Below are 21,517 nucleotides of genomic sequence, written 5' to 3'. Positions count from 1 at the left end.
ATAGCCTGTTGGAACAAGGCTGGTGGCAGAGGGAAGAAAGAGTCTAGCCTTTAAAAAACCCTCTGAATAAAAGATAGTTGAAAGACAACACAATATGGTCCAGAAGAATTTATCAAGGCCTTACTATGTGCCCCAATGGGGCACTGGCAATTAAAACCCTTTACAACCTGTCTCCAACCTAAATGTCCAACATTCCCCATCATTCCCCTCCATGAACTCCACTGTTCTAATAAAACTTCTCTACCAGCCATTTGCCAGTGCACAACGTTCCAACTCTGGCCTCCCTAGTTTTGCAGAGACTATTCCCCGTAGCTGAAATTATCTCCCTTGTCAGCTGTCTCCCTGGAACTTCGAGCATCTCTGTAGGTTCCACTCGAGTGCAATCTTCTACACGAGGCTTTTTCCAAAGCCCCCAACAGGAAGCCCCCATGGGAGATTCTTGTGTGCATACCTTTCGGACATTCTGTGTTTACCCCCAGGAGAATGTAAGCTCCTTGAAGGAAGGAACTGTCTTCATATTCACTTTTGTGTCCTCGTTGCCTAAATGTTAACAAAGATGTGTGGAACCAAACTGCACTGGCACCTGAGAACCCTTCTGGCTCTAGAAACAGTGATTTCATTATAAGATAAGGGTTTGATTACTGGGATACAAGATACAAACCTTTTACACATGAACATGAAAATGGGAGGAAGAAGAACGCAACAATGTAAGTCAGGAAAAATCAAAGCTCCTCATAGGAAAGGGCATATGGCCTAAGACTTACAGGCAGATACAGAAAGACTTTAGAAAAAAGAGGGAATATATTCCAGCCATACACAAGGGGATAAAGGGGAGACGGCTAGGAACGCTGGGAGGGGGGGGTTAGGGCTTCACAGCTCTCTTTTTCATGGACCCCACCCACTTGCGGGGTGACCCGGAAGAAAGCCCCGGGCAGGGTCCCAGGAAGGGGCCAGCCTCAGATGTTGCCAGGTGCCGGGACACCACTGCCCTCCCTTTACACAGAGACCTTCTGTGGGCCCGTACCTGTCCTTCCCCCTCCCCAGTGTCCCAGCCCAGGCCGCATTACTTTTTGAGGGTTACCACAGAGTGAGCTCTTCACACTCCACAGCACCCTGAGAGTGACAGGGCGTCAGGACTCCACACTACACTCGGTCCCGTCACAGGGTGACACAAGTGGCAGCTGGTCTGAGACAGTCAGAAAGCAGGAGGCAGACCCCGAGAAAGCCCCCTCCTTCCCTCAGCGGTCTCCCTGGGGAACCTCCCCAGGGGAGTGAGCATCTCCCCGGCCTCGGGGGAGTCCCGAGCTCTAGAACCCCCTTCCAACAGGAGTCTGGCTCGGCCGGGCTGATTTACATAACCCACACGGCAGCGATGCTGGCTCCCACGGTGGGAGAGGCAGCAGCGGCAGCAGCAGGGAGAGGAGGGGGTGCGGGGAGAGAGGGATAACACTGGTTAGCTGGAGAGCAGGCAAGCAGCTAACAGGCACAGCCGGGGAGCCGGGGGGCCGAGGGGCCGAGGGATGGGGAGGGAGAGGACCACCTACCTGGGCTGTGCGGCGAGAGCAGCCGCCTGTCCTCCCCGGGAACCCTGAGCCAGACAGCGTGCAGGAGGCTCCCCCTCCCACCTCCCACAGACCCGGGCCACGGGCGGGACTGAGGGTGATTTCCTCAGGCACGGCCGCTCACCCCCATGGCCATTCGGCCGCTGGATCCCGGGCCGCTGGGCAGCTCCGCGTTCCCTGCAGCTCTGAGGGCTGCTCTGCTTCCTACTCACTGCTGGTTCGTCAGCTCGGGAGGGGGAGCCTGACGTGGAACTGGTCATGGAGGAGGCTGCAGAGCTGAGCCCCGCCAGGAAGCCCAGTTTCACTCAGCACACCAGTCTGTGGTCCCACACAGACCTGTCAGGAGGACGGGAGCCGGGTGCATGCGCCCGGCCTTCCCTCCGCCCAACCTGTTGTTCCCTAAGAGACATGAGGGGCTAAGGCCGGGGCGTGGGGCAGGTGCTGTGGGAGACCGTGAGCAATATTCTTGTTGTTATTAATGGTGATGATATTAATGATAAAAAATAAGTCTACCCCAAAATCCCACTGTGATCTCCAAATTCTGCCATCTCTGCCAGCAGAACAAGAGCCCTGGAAGAGCCTACCTAGCAGGAATGGGTTCAGGTACAAACGGGGGGGGGGGGGAAGGGGGGGCTGTCTGTCAGTCATCTGAAGAGTGATTACAAGGCTCACTACAGAAGGTTCACCAGGGCAGGAAGCCGGGGACAGGAGGGAGGGACAGGGAAACTAGCTCCTGAGAGCTGGAGCAGTTGTGATCTGTGGCGGGGCAGAAAGGAGCTGAATGGCACTTTTTAAATAGTGAAGAACATCGATCCCAACTCACAGGTACAAACTGTTGCAGCATTTACAAAATACTTGATGGGGAAGGCACTGTTCCTCAGCGCGCCTGTGTCATCACCCTTGGGGCTGAGGAGCTGTGTGCTGGGGACATGGATACAGAAGTAAAGATTTCCTGAAGCGCTGAGATGGAAGTCAGATCTTTTAGGAACCCCTTTCTTCTCTTCCTGACGAGCAGAGACCCTTCACCAATTGTTCTGGGCATCCACAGCTAACTAAAGGAATGCCCACAGTGTCCCTCTGTCTCAAGAATCTAAACCCAGGTGAAGACGATGGACTCCAGAACTAGAGTGGGAGAAAAGGCAATTCTGGCTATCATATAGTTCTGTTTCCAGCCCAAGCGCAAGTGAGAGATAAAACTAGGATTTAAATCCAGCTTCTCTGACTTTAGATCCAGGATTCATTCTCCAACATTTCCTGCCTTTTGGATTCCCTCATTTACAGAGAAGGAAGGAGCTTTGCTCAAAATCAATCACACAGCGAGGTAGTGGGAGAGCCAACCTCGTCTTGACTCCCAGATTGGGACTCTGCTCCATTCAACCAGACTGGCTCTTGGAACAACGGCCGAGGCCTGGCCTCTGAATAGAGGCTTAAGGAGCACCGGGCCAGGTAAGAAAGTTTTCATATCAGGAAACACAATCCTCTATTTTCTTGAAGAAAAACTGAGGCTATTCAGCTTCCTACTTAAAGGAAACCATTTATCCCCACCAAACCCTTTTTTTCCAAATAGTTATCTACCGCACCAATTCTAGCAGAATTCTAGTGTTCCTGTTATTGTTATGGCTGAGTCAGGAACCATCTAACAACTTTCCTCTCATTCGGGGAAAAGAACAAGCAGACAGAAAAGACAACTCTCCAGTTACTTGATCTAGATCCAGGCCACCCTCCCCCATCAAAGGGAGGAAAAATGCCAGTTCATGTTTATTTACTATACGCACATACCTGCAGTAAGACTGTGCCCCCAGGAATTGTGAGCTGTAAACAGTACTTAGGGGCATTCTCCCAGGACAGCAGCTGAACATCTTCAATAGCACTGTAGGAAACAGAGTTTTCCATGTACCCAGTGGGCTGTAAGGAAACAGAAAACATACATATTAGTCTCAAAAATGGAGACAGTTGGACCTCAATCCTGAGAGCCCAATACCTCCCTTTGTAATAAGTCAAGTAAGAAAAGTCCAAGTCCCCAAAGAACCATAGCTCTAATCTCATCTACTGGCAAAACTGCCTTGTGCCTCAGAGAGCTCAATGCACAATGAGAACACTCCCCTCATCCTATGGTGGAGAAAGAAGGATGACAAGTCAAGACCACTCTCCAAACAGACGCCTTTATTCCATTATCACAGAGAGAAGTCAGTTGGGACCCAGTCTCTAGTGCAACTGTGACTGAACACAGCACCTGGCAGCACACCACTAAAAAGAAAAAATACAAGATACTGTCCTTAGCCCTAGGAGCTAATTGTCTAGTGGAGGAGTCAAACAAACAATGAACCTACAAATGCAACAAAGTCACCTACCAAGAGCAAGTAGGTAAACAACAAAGTGAATATTGTTGGGGGAGAGCAAAGGAGCCTTAGGACAAAGTCAGGATCAGAGGAACGTGGCAGAGTCCCCTAAGATGTGGCTTTATCATTTTGGCTTTGTCACCCTACACAACACTATCCTCAATACTTTCCTATAGGCCAGTTGTTGCATATGTCAGGTTTCATATGGAAGCTGTCTGATCGTGGTCCTACATAGGTGGAAATATCTCAAACTTATCCCTCTTCCAAAATCCCCTTTTTGTATGAAAAAGTATTATCTCTTTTCCAGTCTTTCAAGTTTAAAATATCAGTTTTACTCTTTTTTAGTAATAGTTAATTGTAACATGGAAAAATGTTGCATTGTTGCTCTATCTGAAAAGTGTTCCAAACTCTAAACCCACAGATCATGAAAAATTCTTATGGAATTTTGTATTAAATATATATGTTGGATTAAAGAAGTTTTATAGTAGAGTGATTTTATAATGGGGAAATTTTATATGATGGAGTGCCATGAAATTAATACTTGCAATCCAGATTGCTGTATCTTATATTTTTCTGTGTGTTTCAAAACAGGTGTGTATCATTTGTACTGAGCTCACCACAGAATGAGAATTATCCAAAGTATGTTGATTTTAATATGTGTTCTGGTTTGCAAACAAAATTAAAGTAACTTCTTGGACATTTCTGGAAAATAATTGTATTAAAACTTATATATCTACTTCTAGATATACTGAGTATATCTAGTTTCGATTACAAAATAAAGTATCAGTTTTATTCTTAACACTTCACTCTCCCTCATCCCACATATTCAAACAGTTGCTAAATCTTGCCACTTCTACCTCTTTAGTCTCTCAAATTTAATTAGTTCCTGTTACTAAGACAACCACTACCTTAGTCCAATCCCTCAACAAATTTTGCCTAGTCTAATACAAAGGTCTCTTAAATGGTCTTCCAGGCCCAAGTTTCTCTAGACTCCAATTTACCTTGCACACAGTTGCTAACGTGATTTTTCTTAAGCACTGATCTGATTATGTCACTCCTCAATTTAATAAATTTCAGTAGCTCCCTATTACTTCCTCGGCTAAGCATTTAAACCTTCATAATCTGACAACTTTCTTTTTGGGGAGGGCAGGGAGCAGGTGAGAGGGAGGTAGCTTCCTACACTTTACAGTTTAGCCAAAATGAATGTCTCTGTTTCTCACACATAGCATTCATTTTTTTCTATCTCCATACCTTTATCTCAAAATTTCTCTCTTCCTTGCAGACCACAGCTAAGCTACACACCTTTTCCTAATGCCCCCTTGCTGAACTACTTTGTTTTTATTCTGTAATACTTATGTATGTTCATGTTGTATCCTCTGATAGAATGTAAGCTCCTTAGTAGATCCATCTTATTCTTTTTATTTGTATACCTTGTATCATAAACACAAGCTTTTAAGAAATGACTGCTGATTGATTATCTGGCCAGTATTTTGAATTTGATTTCAATTCAATACATTTTCTTTTATTTTTCCTTTACAAATCTTAGGTTGTGATTTCCTTCTAATCATTTCTGTCCAATCTTTCCCAGTTTAAAAAGAGCATTCTCCTTTGTACAGAAAATAGAGCACCCTATCACAAAGTCGAAAGACATAGTGAGCAAAAGGAAAGATACTTTAAGAGTTGTGTTTCATTCCCCATTTTGATTCTCAGTAAAAAGTAAAAACTTAGCCCAGGATGTGGTAGGATATATGTATGTATGTGCTGGGGGATGGAAGACTCAATGGTCACAGCAATGCCTTATATGGATAAAGAAGCCAAGTGGATAGATAGCAGGGCCAGGAAAAGCGGAGTACATTTTGGTGGCAGTGGAGTAGAGTAAGGCCAGTGACAAGCAGTGAAACCAAGATTGGGTGTCTTGAAGATGAGACATAAAACAGAGATTTCAACATTTAATAAAGTTATATTTAATGAAATTCCAGTAAATAATTGTTTTAATGAATTTAATAAATATTCACTAAGTCCCTCATGATAGATGAGTGAAGAGGAATGAGGTACTTTTAGAGCATTTGAAGAAGAATTTGGCTAAGAAGGGCCATAAGGCAAGACAGAAAGTAGCAGCTCCCCAAGTAAAAATTAATAGAACTCCTAGGGCTCCTAAAAGCAATCGATTTCATTGTAGACACTGTTCTAGGTTGAAGGAGGAAAAAAGAAGGCTTGAGACCTTTGGAGAGATTGAGGGCCCAAATCACACTGAGGGCTAAATGCCATCTTCAGCTCATCATTGTTGAGGTTTTCGAGAGTAACTTGAACTACTTTTAATAAAACATTCAAGACGAAAGCTGAATCCCAAGGGAAGAAAATGAAGGGGGATGCTCCTCTGACCTGCTATCAATCAATCAGCACTATTTCTCTACCTCTCCACCTCCCGCCCCTGCCTGCTCTTAGTTGGAGGTACCGCCTTCTCCACTTCCATAATGTCTCTGTCTCTCTTTTCCTTCCCCATCCTCAGACTGACTGACCAGCAGAACCAGGAAGCATATGACTTCCTGAGATAAACTTCCTGAGACAGCCCTAGCTCTCTTCCCTTCTGGGCCAGTGCTGACATGAAGCACAGGGACCTGAGAAGATGAACCTTAGCTCAGATCCTACACCAGAGAATATGCTCCCATGGGAGCATAAGATCATTTAAGAAATAAGGAACCTTAGAGCTCATCTACTTCAATCCCCTCCATTTTTAACTTTATTTTGTTTCCCCCTCTAGGAACTCTGTGCTTCAGTTAAACTTCACTACTGTGCCCTATACATTTCTACTTCTATGGCTGAGCTCACACTGTTCCCTATGCCTCTCTTCTCCTCCTCCCCTTAGGTACTCCTAAGCCTTTTAACACTCAACTCAAATGTCAGCCAGCTCTGATTCCCCTTGTTGGTAACAATCTTGCTTTTGAAATATAACATGGTGCTTTTGGTTGTATCTCTCTGACACACATCTTGTAAAATTAAATATTAAAGCTATCACTGTTTCTATCTTCTCCTCCTACTAGACTTAAAAGTTCTTGAAAGTAGAGGTCACAACATAATGCTATATGCACATGGTCAATTCTTAACAAAGGTTTCTGGATTGTTAAAGATAACTGAAAATGCTCACTTCCTCCTTTTCATAAAACACTCCTTCAAGAAGAGGGATTATTTCATTCTTGGTATCTGTATCCTCAATGCCCAGCATGATGCCTGAGCATGGCAGGCCCTTAATAAACAATTGCTTATTGCATGATCCCTCATCATATCTACCCTGCCACATACTGATGATAGCCCCTGATAATGGAATCTTCCAATATCCAGGGTCCCACGGCTCTTTTATCTTTATGTCCCAGTCCTGAGCACATGGCCTACACATTGGATGTACCTAATGAAAGATTCCTATGTTGTGTGCTAAACTGAATTATCCTATACCCAAGAACCAGGCCCATCAAACCAGAAATCAAGGCAAAAGCAGAAATACCGCAGACACCAAGCGGCAGCATAATCACTCTTTCTAGGCAAAAAACCACGTACATAAAGGTAATACTCTGATCTCAGAGACAGGAGGAGAGCAGAAAAAGAAAGAAAAAGCCTTGAGGTACAAGAATTATAGAGAGAACAGAGTTCCAAGAAATCCAGATGCATTTACAGCACAGTCTGTGACTCAGAAAGACTTTAGAAATCCCTAACGGTGCTAAGTCCCAAAGAATGAAATTTCTTGGTCCACTACCTACTGTTCTCACTGAGCACTATCATTTACATATTCCCAAAAGAATGAGCTCCTCTTCCTCACAGAACTAGCAGCGCCAAGTCACAGGATCATATTATACCAGCTTAAGAGTCAGCAAAAACCATTGAGTCCACTCCCAACATTACAGATGGGAAAACTGAGGCCGAGAGGACTGACTTATCCAAGAAAGGCCAGAGGCTTTCCATCTCTCACCGTCCCCTGGACAAGCGGGGGGAGGACAGTTCTTGGGTAGGGCCGGGAAATGCTCCCAAAGACAAAGCCTAAATCCCAGAGCACAAAGACCAAGTTTTGAGGCCCTCATCTTTCCTCTCCTGCCTCTCTGTTGAGCAGGCTTCATCAAGCCAAACTCTGCCCACTTGTTTCCATGGGAAACTTCCTAAAAGAGAAGCATTTATCATGACGTCAGCAGCTCATAGGAGGGGTTGAGTTTTCTTACACAAATCATCATGTACTCATTTCCAAGAGAGACAGGAAGACACACACACAAGTATTCCCCAGCCAAGCCATCAAGAAGAAATATTAAGAGTCAGAGTCTACTTTTACTGTGAGCCTATTACGTGTAACAGGTCTGGGTTTAATCTCCTCCCAGTTCAAGGAAGTTAACTAAGAAGAGAGTCACCAGGAGGGGACCCAGCCCTGCCTGATCCGGCCTGCCTAAGAGGTGGCTGACAAAGGGAAACTGGCTAAAACCCTTCAGACAATCCAGCTAGCAGGAAAGAACTGCCTGTCTCCTTGGCAAAGGAAGGGGCCGGGAGAAGTAAGGGAACTAGCATGTATTAAGTGCCACTAGGCGCCAGACACTTTGCCAAGTGCTTCACAAATCTGATCTCCTGACCCTGCGAGGCAGGTACCATTGTTGTTACCCCGCTTTGGGGAGGACAGGGTAGGGATTATAGGAGTTGCCCAGGCTCCATCACACTGGGTTTGAATTCAAGTGCTTCTGACTAGAGGCTCCGGCGTTTGGTCCAGTGCCCACAACAGTGCTTCTTGGGGCTGCTGTCACTCCTGGGCTGAAGGATTTCCCGCTGAGGAGGAAGCTGGGGCTGAGGTAAAAAAGTGATCTGAGTCCGGAGCTGAGCCAGGTCAAAGGTGAAGTGTGCTAGGAGGTCAGAGCTGGACAGCCCAGGGCTCCAGCCAGGCTCGGCCTGAAGGCTCCCTGCCCTCCCCAGCTGCCCTATGCTCTTCCCAGGAACAAGCTGGTCCACTTGCTCTTGTCCCAGAATCCAAGGAGACGCATTTCCAAAAGATCTGTTGGGACAAGTCACCACCCTGTGCAGCCCACAAAGGCAAAGGGACTATGACGGGCAGTGCTGGGCAGCAGGAGGGAGGCCAGGAGAGAGCAAACGCTTGATAAACACTGCACATGTAGCCTTCCTTGTTCTCTCAGTGTCTGTAGACTGATTTGATTAACTGACTGTCTCAGGATCATTTTTATCTTCTGTTTACCGGCAATGTTTTTCTCCGCCTCATGTAGCGTGCACCCGACACCGTGACCGAGCCCATGAGGCCGGGTGGGTAATGCTCCTGCCCCGGTCACAGCCCCACGAGCACACACCCAGGGGTATGTTGGGAAGCGTTGGCTCCAAAAGTGTTATTATTGGGCATGGAGCACACGCCAGTGTGTCGCACGGGCATCGGGAACCAAGAGAGGCTCTCCCTCTGGCTGAAAGAAGCAGAAGCCAGCAAAGACTCCACCAACAACAGTGTCCATCTTGTATTACACCTCACTTTTTCCTGCTCATCTGACACTTAACCATGGGCATCTCTGAAACACCAACCACGTTCTCTCTTCCCTGAAAACCCAGCAGCAGAGAGCAGGGCCGCCCACTTCACAGTCTGGGCCTTTTGGAAAGCAGGCACAACCTCCTTTACCGCCCCGCTTACAACGAGCATGACACACTGGCCCTATCCAATATGGAACCCATTTCTAACGTACTTTGCAGATTGCTGCAAGCAAACAGCCTCTTCCTCACCATGACAGATCTAAAACTAGGAATTATGGGAGGCAGGAAAGCATGTCCATGCTTCTTCTCCAGCCACAGACTGACTGAATAATCCATTTCCCCAGTTGGTCTCCCACCATTCCCACATACTCTCCCTTTGCTCCCTCTTCTTTCTACCAAAGCCAACACTACAGGGCCTCATTCTCACTCAATAATCAGCAAAAGGGAACAAGAGTGTTCTCTGCTGTAGAACTAGACTTCCTAAGACAAGTGTCAGCTAGGTCACAACATGGGGGAAAGAGGTGACGGGAAAGGGAGGATCCATGAAAGCGGACAGTTTTAAAAAATATTTTTGTAAATGTAAAGCCTTTAAATAACAAAATCCTACTGTCATCTACCTCTAAGTATTGATTTTGTGGAAAGTTGCACATATGCCAGTGATGGCTATTATACATTCCATTCAGTTCCACACAAGGTCTTCTAAAGGAAAGAAGAGAAAGGACCAGCATTTATTAAGCACTAGGCAATGTCCTAAGCCTTTAATAAATATTACCTCTTTTGAGCTTCACAACTCTTATTGTCCCCATTTTGTAGCTGAGGAAAGTGAGACAGATAGGTTAAGTGACTGGACCAGGATCACACAACTTAGCAAATTGTAAAGGTGAGGGGCACACAGTTATCAAGAACAGATTCTGGTTAGCATTAAGCCTTGGGAGGGGGGGAAGAGGAATTCTATGACACAGAGTAAGTACATTCCAGAAATGGAAGGATGACCAGCACAAAGCACCAACGAAGGGAATTATGAGAGGTAATGTGCCATGTGTAAGGAACAAAGAGAACAATTCTGGTTGGATGACTGAATCTGGAAGGAGGTATAAGGAGGCTGTTGTCATGTATATGTAAGTGGGGATTTTTTTCCCTTGCTTTCTCTCATTGAGAAAGGTAGGAATAAGAGAAGACAGATCTTCATTTGAAAAGAAAAATTAAACATATGAAATGAGGTTGTAAAAATAAAAGTAAAAAAAATTTAACATGAGATTCAAACTTTGTTTTGGTTTGATATGGTGACCAAAGTGGATGTTAATATTTATTTCATAATTTTTAATAGTTTGTGTAATAAATAACCATTAGGCTGCAAAATATCCCATGCCACATTCGCCTCCTCCTCCTGGTGTGCCCCAACTTTGCCCTCCTGTTGTTTGACATGGAAGGCCTCAGGGAACAGAAGGATCATGCTATCAGAAATACATTCCAAGCTTTCCCACAAACAAAGTTTCTAGAAAAATCCTACACACATGCACACAAAAAGCAAACAAGAAAGAAAATTACTAGCACATAGTAAGTGGTTGACAAATATTTATTAATCATTTTTTAAACAAATTCATCTTTCAATTCATCATCTGCTATACAGAGAACCATGAGTTCTCAAAGACTACACCAACTTAAGCACAAGCTCCAACAAGTCCTACAATGTTGGAAAAGCTTTGATTACCATGGAACTACGGACTGTCATTTGAGGTTCAGCCTAGCCAAATGGGAAGAGACTCTTCAGCAAAAGATACACCACCAAGGGATAAATTATTTGGCCACAGCAACTCAGGAAACCACGTAGAAGGGTTGGGATCTGCGTCAATAGAACGTGGCCACAACTGATGAAATCACAGGACATTTGAAATAAAATTACTGTATGGGGTTTAGAAATCCAGTCTGTTTTGGAACCAATGCTTTTGTCTCATAGGCCCAAGCAGAAAGTTCTCTTAGCTCACCCTCTTATGGCTTAATACCCAAGCTTCCTAATCTTTATGAATACTCTATGGACCTTCATTAATGTTCAACCTAAAATATGGCACTAAGTACTGAACAGATATAAGCTAACCAGGGCAGAGGACATCAGGATTATCACCTTCCTTCTTCTATGACTTTCTTCATGTGGTTGATAAGTTAAAGGTTGGTTTATACTGAACCCACACAATTCACTAGGAGCCTCCCCACTCACCTCAATCTTTTGGAGTACTGAAAGAAGAAGATAATACCAAAAATACCATGTAAAAACCACTTAGGCTTCACTGGAATGCATTTAGACCAAGGCTCACAAATCTCAGTCCCTCCTGCCCAACTTCAAACTCTTCAGGCTCATTTTCCAGAGGAAGCAGTCGGGTTTCTGGGTATAAGATCATGGACTTCTGCTCCTCAGGCCTGCTGCCAGCTTCTCCGAGTCTCCACCCAGATTTCTCTTAGGTCATGGGCAGAAGTGCCTGGGTTGATTTATCATATCCACCATCCTAGTTATTTACTGGCTGTACTCCACAAAGAGGACCCATAGGCCATTTTCTTAGACCCATTAATCATTATCCCAGCCATGGCAACCCCACCCCTTTTATGGTAATAACTGAGCATAAGGTTGAGATTTTCAGGACTGTGTCCTTCCAATTGTCATATACATATAACCAATCATTATAGATATATGAAGATGTTTAAAAAAAAATAAAACACCAAAATCCAGTATCCCAATATCCATGACCTAGGGAGGCAGACTAGCATGGTACAAAACACAACAGAGTAGGTAGGGGCCATGAATCCTGAATTCCTATTAAATCCAATTCCAACCATCCAGGTAACTCTGGACAACTGACCACCTCTCTGAGCTTCAGTTTTATTATCTATGAGATAAAGATAATGATATTTGCACTTTCTTCTCCATAGGAAACTGGCAGAATGAACAGACCCAAAGAGTAGTCATTAATGGAATGGAATCAATAATAAATGTCTCTAGAAAGATGGCGTAAAGTTTTATTCTTGGCCTTATTCTATTCAACATTTTAAATCAATGATTTAGATGAAGGTATAATGAGCATACTTATTAATTTTGCAGAGGAAACAAAGCTATAGGGATAGATAACATTGGACATGAGTGGATTTTAAAAGAATCACATACAAGATGGGAGAGCTGTACCAGATATCAGTTCATGTGAAAAGAACTGAGTTGGTGATGGAGTGGGGTTAGATAAGTAAACAATGTTCCATGAAAGCAAAAATATTGATTTGAGATTATGTGGTATTAACAAAAGCATAGTGTCCAGACCTAGGGAAATGATCATCCTATTATACTCTGTCCTAATTAGAATCCAAGATTCTGAACACCCAAATTAGTAATGTGTTCAGTCCCAGTTACCACATTCTAGAAGAAATGATAAGCTGTAAAACTCCTCAAGTGAATATTCATGATAATGAAAGGACTGATAATCATAATCTGTAGTCCATGATTACACATGAATCCACCCATCTTAGCAGTGCAATCCATAGGTATGATGTTCAATATGATATCTGTATCATTCCCCTTCTTTCTTTGGACTGGCTCACTCACTCATATTTAACCTTATGCCTTCTCTCAATCCTCATTGTCTGCAGCCTCTGACATTGCAGATCACTCTTTTCTCCCTAGGTTTTCTTGAAATTACTCTTTCCTGGTTCTTTTTTGGACTTGGACTTTTTTGGTCCCTCCTTCACAATCTCCTCTGTTGGATTTTCATGCTGGTCATACTTGCTAACCATGGGAGATGCTGTCCACAAGGCTTTGTATTGGTACCTCTTCTCTTCTTTTGCTACATTATTTCACTTCATCTCATCAGCTCCCATAGTTTTAATTATCATTTTTATGTAGATTACTGTCCAGTCTATTTGCCCAAGCCTAACTTTTTGCCTGACCACTGGTCTCACATCTTTAATTACTTTTTGGACATCTTAAACTCAAACAAATCCAAAATTAAACTCTATCTTTTCCCCTGACAACCTTCCCTTTTAAAGTCAAGGACACCACCATCCTTCCATCTCCCTGGCTCACCTTCTTAGGGTCCTCCTTTCTTTCTCCTCTCTCTCACTTCCCATGTTCAATCAGTTAACAAGTCTTGTCCTTTGTACCTTCACAACATCTCTTGTACATGCTCCTTCTCTTCTCTATTCCTCATCCCACCCTTGTGCAGACCCCATCACCTCATATCTGAACACTGCAATGGCAGGAAGGCTCAGCTCTTTGCAGCAAATCTCTGCCTACTCTGCCCACAGAGCCAGCTGATGGCATAGAAGACAGAGCCATGGAACTACAGTCAGGAAATTCAATTCCAGGCTCAGACACCTCTTAGCTATATGACCAGTATGACTAGTGGGTAAGCTACCTAATTTCTCCCTTAGTTTTCTCAAATGTAAAATGGGGATAATAACAGCACATACCTCCCAGGGTTAAATGAGATAATATTTGTTTAAAGGGGAAGGGAATTACTTGTCAGAGTGCCTAGAACATAGTAGGTATTGTGTAAATGTTTATTCCCTCCCCATTCTAGTCCATTTGCTGCCAATCTGATGGTCCTAAAAGGTAGGTCTGATCATATCACCTCCATATTAAAAAAAAAAAAAAAAAAAAAAAAAAAACCTCCAATTGTTCCCTATGACCTCCAGGATCTAATATTAAATTATCTGTTTGGCTTTTAAAATCCCTTCTTCTTACAGCTTACTTCCCTTGACGTACTCTCTGCATTCCAGTGAGACTGACATCCTTATGACTCCTTGCAGAAGACATTTGTCCCTGATCCTTGAGTGTTTTCCCTGGCTTTCGCCCATGCCTGGAATTCCCTCTCTCCTTATTTTAGCTTTCTTTAAGTCATAGATTAAAATGCCATTTTCCACAAGAAACCTTCTCTGATTCTCCTTAATGCGTTCTGCTGATTATCTCCAGTTTAAACTGTATAAATGTCTTGTTCGTACATAGCTGTTTCAGGTTGTCTCATCCATTAGACCGTGAGTTCCTTAAGAACAGAGACTATTTCTTAACTTTCTTTTGTTCCCCAGAGTAGCACTGTGCTGGGCACATAGTAGAAATTTAATAAATGCTAACTGACTAACTGGAAATAATAATCACAAAAGCTCACAGTTGCATAGCACTTGATGACTATAAAGAGCTACTCATTATGAAATGTTCTTCCTACAACACAGACTGTGCAGTTTAGGGAAAAAGAGAACATTAGATCTGAAATTAGGGCCCTGAATTTAAATCTTGGCTCTGTTACTAGCTCTGTAAATCTAAGTAAGTCTCTTGCTTTCTCTTCCCTCACTTAGAAAATGGAGGATTGGCTATATATCTCAGCAGTATTTCTCAAACCATTTTTGCTTGTGGCACTATATCATTCTTTGTCTGATGAAAGCTTGGTATACTATGAGAGAAAAGGGAGACTCACACATTCACATTCGTTTGCAAGTATTGGATGCAATCTAAGAGGATGAGAACCACTACTCTAATTCATCTCTTATGAACAAATAACTACATGGTTACATCGTCTCCAAAAGAGATGCTGTGATTTTTTCACAGAGAAACAGATTATTAAATAAGTCCCTTTAAGATGAAGCGAATCCAAATGCCTAGTATGCCAAAAAAAAAAATATGGAAACATAATCCCTCGACAGAAAATTGTCAAATTAAGTCATCAAGCACTGTATTAAATCATTTGGGATAGAAAGGCCGAAACAACCCCTCCCTTAAGAAGCTCACAGTGTAATGGAAGAGGCAGGAAGAAAACAACTGTGTACAAACAAGCAATATACAAAATAAATTGGATATAAACACAGAGAGAAGATATTACTATCATTGAAACATTAAAAGAAATATAACAAAGGTTAGCCAGCTTCAACTTGAAAAAATGTGTTAGAAGTGTTAACAGGTACCCCCTAATACATAAACATTAGTCTAGCCTCTGGAGATTTTATTGGAAAATCTTCATCCTGTTCCCCTGTCTCCCCATCCTAAAACAGTTACATTGCCTTATATAAAGACAGCCACTTTAAAATTAGTATATGGCTGACAAATAAATGTTGGTTTCTGTATAACTGATGTTGAGCAGGAGAGTAGACTGAAAGGAATACTGTTTGGAATCAGAGAACCTAGGTTCAAATCTTTGTTCTATTATTACAGGACACTGATCTGTGTGACCTTGGGTCAATCATTTGTCTTGCCTCAGTTTCCTCATCTGAAAAATTAAGGGACTGGACTAGATAACCCAAAAGCCTCTTTCAGCTTCAAATCTATGATTCTATTATAATGAGGATAATTAGCTTATTAAGAAATATCTAGTCCTCTTGGTTAACTGGTTATATAGCCCAATTAGTAAAATGCCAAATAAAAATAAGAACAAAGTAATTCAATATAATAATATATTTTAATTTATAGTAATAGAGATTAAAATGTAAAATGTGCTTTCCTTATTAAAAAAAAAGATAGAAAATAGGTAGAGAGATAATTATCCCAATTTATAATGTGAAATGATTTATAACAGTCCCATAACTAATAAGCATCAGATTTTGAATACTGGTTTCTTAGACTTTAAAGCAAAGCATATTCCCCCAAAACCCACCACCTCTCTCTGTCTCCTTCCAGTTCACTATTTTCCCCATGTTATTTGGACAAAAGTGAAAAAGAAGGAGAACTGGAAGGCAGCTTTGGTACCCTGGAATTGTGTTTGTCAGGAACCTGATTTAAACTGTTGTGTTTTGATATGGGCTCCAAAGCAGCATTAACAACCAGGAATCAATATTGAGGCTTTACAGGAACCTCCTCTTGGCTCCTTTGCCTCCTGTCTAATGAATCAAAAGGTTGTAATCAATCAATAAACACTGCTAATAGCTTTCTCCTGCTCTTAAAGAGTTTTACACGAACTAGACAGAACAGAGCATTAGTGATCAAAACTTGTATAATGGTTCCTGAATCCTGCTACACACAACCTTAGTATTTGTTAAAGAAAAGGCCAGTGGACATGTGAAGAAATAACAGGATAATGGATGATATTTCTATAATAATAACAGAATATAACTCACACAGATCTGTCAAATCCTCACAATTCTATGGAGTAGATAATGTAAGCACTAGTACTTACAACTTCCAGATAAGGAGAAGAAAGGCCTGTGGTCTAGGGGAAAGAATGCTGGATTTGGAATTAGAAAACCTAGATTCAAATCCCAGCTCTGCCAATGTACCATTTGCAAACAAGTCACTTCCTATTCTGATGCTGTTTCCTTCTCTGTAACTGAAGAAGCCTTAAAAGATTTTACTTCAGCTTTAAATCCTACAACTACTACTTCTTGTCACAAGGCTAATAAAAAGCCCACAGAGTCTCTGACCTCCAACTTTAATGGTATTTTTACTACTTGTTCATGAAACTAATCAGCCTGTATTTTGTAGGGAAACATTCTCTATTTTGATAATGGTATAGACAACATTGTGTCCATAACCACCAGCACCACCATCATTATGGCCAACATTTATATAGGTGCCTACTATGTTGCAGGCACTGTGCTAAGCTGTGCTGTAAAGTTTACAAATGTCTCGTTTTATTCTCACAACTCTGGGAATAAGTGCTATAATTCTTCCCATTTTAGAGATAAGATAACTGAAGCAATCAAAGGTTTGATGGATTGCCCAGAATCACATCCCTCACAAATGCACTCCACCAGATTTGGATCAATTATTCCTGATTTCAGGCCCATCTCTTATAAATGGAACCATCTAGCTGCAACCTAGGAAATCCACACCTAGAAAAGCAATATGGATAAAGTGTTTAGAAGACCTGAGGTATACCCTCCAAGAGAAATTCTAAATAACTATTAGTAGCAAGAGGTATTTTCTTAGGAAGCTTTTCCACATTATTTCATTAATCAAATGTAGGCAGAATCAAAGATGGCTCTAAGCTGAGTTAAGAGTTGTGGGACCTAGAGATAGGGAGAAAACCTAGAAGGACTGTATAAGTAATAATGGTAGGATCATATAAAATCACTACATTAAGAGAAAAACATCTAGATTTGAATCCTGTGCCTCTGTTACTTTCTTATCTTTGTGACCCAAGGCAAGTCATTTGATCTCTATTGGGGAATTTTGTTTTTTTAATTTAAAAAAATGCAACCAACCTTGCCTTATATCCTACCACCTCATACCTATGATCTCTGTACTGGTTCCCTATGTATTCTTAAATTATTCTGGAATGGGATCTTGTCCTCCCATCTTATCCCAGTCTTCCTAGGAACTGGAGTCCTGTCATTCAACCCCAATTTCTAAAGGAATGTCATTTCTACCTACTCCCTCCACCCCTAAATACCTTCCAACTACTTTATCCATCATCTAGATCTTCTATTTCTCCACTTCTGGACCTTCTGACAAGTAACTTGGCTTATCATAGAAATGCTTTTACTGAGTTATGATTTGTTAAACATGCCCTTTTCCTTTTTACTGAATCAATTAAAAAAAAATCCATTGGGATAGTGTTTCTACAGCTTTTATAAAGTTAGAGTTGGAAAAAAATTTATACTATGCTCCTCATTGTTCCTTTCACAAGAACCTATATGATAAATTTGCATTTCAGGAAATATTGTCTCAGTGGACGAATTTCTCAACCTTCTGCCTGTCAAAAATGAAAGCAATGTAATCTAATGTTCTCCCTTTTGTGCTCCCTGACTTAAAACTTAAGTGCCAAATTCAGAGTCTGAGTATGAAATAATATTGCCTAAATTTCAGAAAGTCACTTATTCAATGCTCTACCAATTAAACTACCAAAGGATTACTTTAAAGAGATAGAAAAAACAATAACAAAATTCATCTACAGGAACAAAAAGTAAAGAATCTCAAGGAAAATAATAGGGAAAAGTGAGCAGCAAAGGATTCAGTAGTACTAACTCAAACTAGACTATAAAGCAGCAATTATCAAAACTATCTGGCATGGTTTAAAAAGACAGATATTGATCAGTGTAATAGAGTGTAATGGATAAAGTACAGAAGCAAACAAACCTGGTAACATACTTTTTGATAAACTGAAAGACCTCAGCTACTGGGGATAAGAAAGTAAATAGTCAATATTCAGAAAACTAGAAAGAAAGAAACTGGGTACAGACCAACATCAAACAAGATATACAAAGACAAGCTCCAAATGGATTTATCACTTAGAAATAAAAGGACACAATATAAATAAATTAGAGGAATAAGGAAAAATAAATGATCTACATCTATGGATAAAGGATTAACAATCAATCAAGGGCTAATAATGGAAAATTAAAAAGGGAAATTTGATAAAATTGAAAGGTGTTCCACCCTCCCCCCAGGCTGGGGTTAAGTGACTTGCCCAGGGTCACACAGCTAGGAAGTATTAAGTGTCTGAGACCAAATTTGAACTCGGGACCTCCTGAATTCAAGGCTGGTGATCTATCCACTGCGCCATCTAGCTGCCCCTAAATTGAAAGTTTTTGTTCAAATAATGTAATTAAGTTAGAGGGAAAACAGTTACCTGGAAAAAAATCTTCACAGAAGGTTTTTACAGTGAAGTCTCATATCCAAGATATATAAATAACTGATTCAAATTTATAAAACAAGGGCCATTCCACAATAGATATGTGAAAAAATGTTCCAAATAGAAAATAGAGAATTGCAAATTAAAACAAATCCTGAAGTTCCATCCTATAATCATTAGACTGGCAAAGATGACAAGAAAGGAAAATGACAAATGTTGAAGAGGTTGTGAAAAAACAAGCACACTTATGCTTAATGGAGAAATATATTACTCCAGCTATTCTGGAAAGCAGTTTGCCCCAAAATTTACTAAACTGTGCTCACCCAGCCTAACAGGCCTAACTCCCAAAGAAATTAAAGAACAAAAAAATTCCTACATGTAAAAATATTTGTTGTATGTCTGTTTTAATATAATAAATAACTAGAAACTAATAGAAGAGTACTCATCAACTAGAGAACAGATGAACAAATTTTGGCATATATGTGTATAATGTGTGTGTGTGTGTGTGTGTGTATACACACATATTGTATTTTATATATATAACTATTATTGTACCATAAGAAATGACAAAAGGAAGAACAAAAGAGAAATTGGGAAAATTTGCATGAACTGAAGAGCAAAGTAAGCAGAACCAGGGGAATAACCTATGTGGAAAAAAACAATTTGAAAGAAGAATTCTAACATAATACCAAGGATGACTTCCTGACACCATTGCTGAAACACTGCTCTGCAATGATTACTACGCCAGCATCCAAAGGAAAGGTGGAACAATGACTCTGATAATACAATTTCTTTTTCTTTTTAACTGATTCCCAATGAAAAACTTCTTTAAAAAAACAAACAAACAAACAAACAAGAACCTCCTTTCCCATGAAAGGTCTTGTAAACTTGACAGGAAATAATTACTGTTAAGACTGGATCTGACCTCATGCACACATAATATGTAATAGAGGAAAAGAGGAGGATGAGTATCTAGAAAGAATAAGTCTGGAGCAGAGCGAGGGTCACTGGGAAGAGGCTCAGAAAGGGCCTGGGCTGGAAGTTTTGTTAGTATAAGAAATTCCTAGATGAGGAAATTCATGCTCCAATACAATGAAACTTCCTCTGCATCAGTCTTTGAGAACTGTTAGGGGTTCATGGATGCCCAAGGTTTTCAGTCAGAGGCAGACCTGAAGCCAGGTCATTTTAGCTCCAAAGCTAGCTCTCCATCCAGGAAGGAAATTTAAAGGAGGGGGAGAAAACAAAGTCCAGGTGGGGCCCTTGTGGGGGGAAGCAGCCCAAAAGGAAGGCAGCACAAGGAGATCTCCTGGACAACTGTGAGTTCTGTGCCCAAAGGAAGGAGTAGAAGTGTTCAGATCTAGGAGAGCTGAGGGCTCTCACCAGCCTGAAAGCAAAAAGAAAATGGACTTACCAAGAGAAACTTCCCCTCTGCATCACTTCTGTGTGGCTGTGACTGCAACAGGCAGACACTGACCACGAGCAAGTGAGTGTCTTTGGGTAAAGAGGGCTCCTCAGTATGACCTGATGGGAGGTAATGTTGCCAAGGATTCAGGACCCAGGCTCGGGGAAGGGAAAAGGACCGTAACCGGAGAAAATACCCATCACTGGAAGCAGAGAGCTGTGAGTGGGGCATATAGAATATATCCATCCTAGGGCAGCCAATGAGTTGACTGGCTCCTAATTAAGGACTGAACACATATAATATCCCTTTCTTTCCTGGACAGGTCTCTTAAAACTCACTCTCACTCTCACATTCACACTCCCCCCCAACTCTTCTCTCTCTCCCTCTCCCTCTCCCCCCATCAGAGACTTTTAGGAAAGGGTCAGCCACAGGCTATAAGAGAAAAGTTAAGATTTAATCCGTGATGATTTCTCAAAAAATAGCAGGCGGCAAGAACTGGCCCGGCAGCTGTGAGTATCAGAGGTCAGAGAACAGAGCGCCCTTCCCTGCCGCCTCATCTGGGGCGTTGGATAAGGGGCAGGAGGAGGCCTGGAACTTGCCTGTGTGCTAGCAGCCCTCTGGGGAAGAAGTCCAAACAACAAGGAGGGAAATTCAAACAAACAAGCTATGGGACCTTCTCAGTAAAGTTGTCCACCACAAATGTGCTTAAGAAAATAATCTCTGAAACAAAAAGGCATACACCCCAAATACTGACAGAGACCCATCTGTGTTAAATACACAGAGCTATCCCAGGAACAATTCTTTCCTGAGGACCGCTCTAGTCCCACTGCAAAGGCCAAACATACTTAAGTCAAAGCAACTCAGTGTCTGCCATGATTCTGGACTAGACTTCTTCTAAAAAGGAAGACCCTAGGTTTCCTTTATGGGTCAGAGAAAGTCTGATGTCCAAAGTTAACACAGCAATCTGAAAACAAAATCCAGCCTTAGACATTTACTGTATGATCCTGGGTAAATCACTTAAACTCTGCCTCAGTTTTCTTATTTATAAAATGTAGATAATAATAGCATCTACCTCTCAGGACTATAGTGAAGATCAACTGACATATTTGTAAAAAGCTTTGTAAATCTTAAATTTTTATATAAATTTTATATAATTGATAGTTATTACTGTTATTATTATTCTCTTCC

At 41.8% G+C, this 21,517-nt stretch overlaps 1 protein-coding gene across 2 annotated transcripts in view; it reads right to left on the bottom strand.

The window, feature by feature from the left end:
* Positions 1-21,517, bottom strand: part of CMIP (c-Maf inducing protein) — a 265,212-nt gene that overhangs the window by 108,443 nt on the left and 135,252 nt on the right. For both annotated transcript variants that reach the window (XM_074288223.1, XM_074288224.1), the window contains exon 2: positions 3,342-3,467. In XM_074288223.1, the coding sequence (XP_074144324.1) occupies positions 3,342-3,467 (126 nt within the window). The remainder of the gene's footprint in view (positions 1-3,341; positions 3,468-21,517) is intronic.

This window comes from Sminthopsis crassicaudata, chromosome 2, assembly GCF_048593235.1.
Source record: "Sminthopsis crassicaudata isolate SCR6 chromosome 2, ASM4859323v1, whole genome shotgun sequence".
Lineage (NCBI taxonomy): Eukaryota > Metazoa > Chordata > Mammalia > Dasyuromorphia > Dasyuridae > Sminthopsis > Sminthopsis crassicaudata.
The sequence above is the reverse complement of the archived record's forward strand: the minus strand, read 5'-3'. Positions and strand labels throughout refer to the sequence as shown.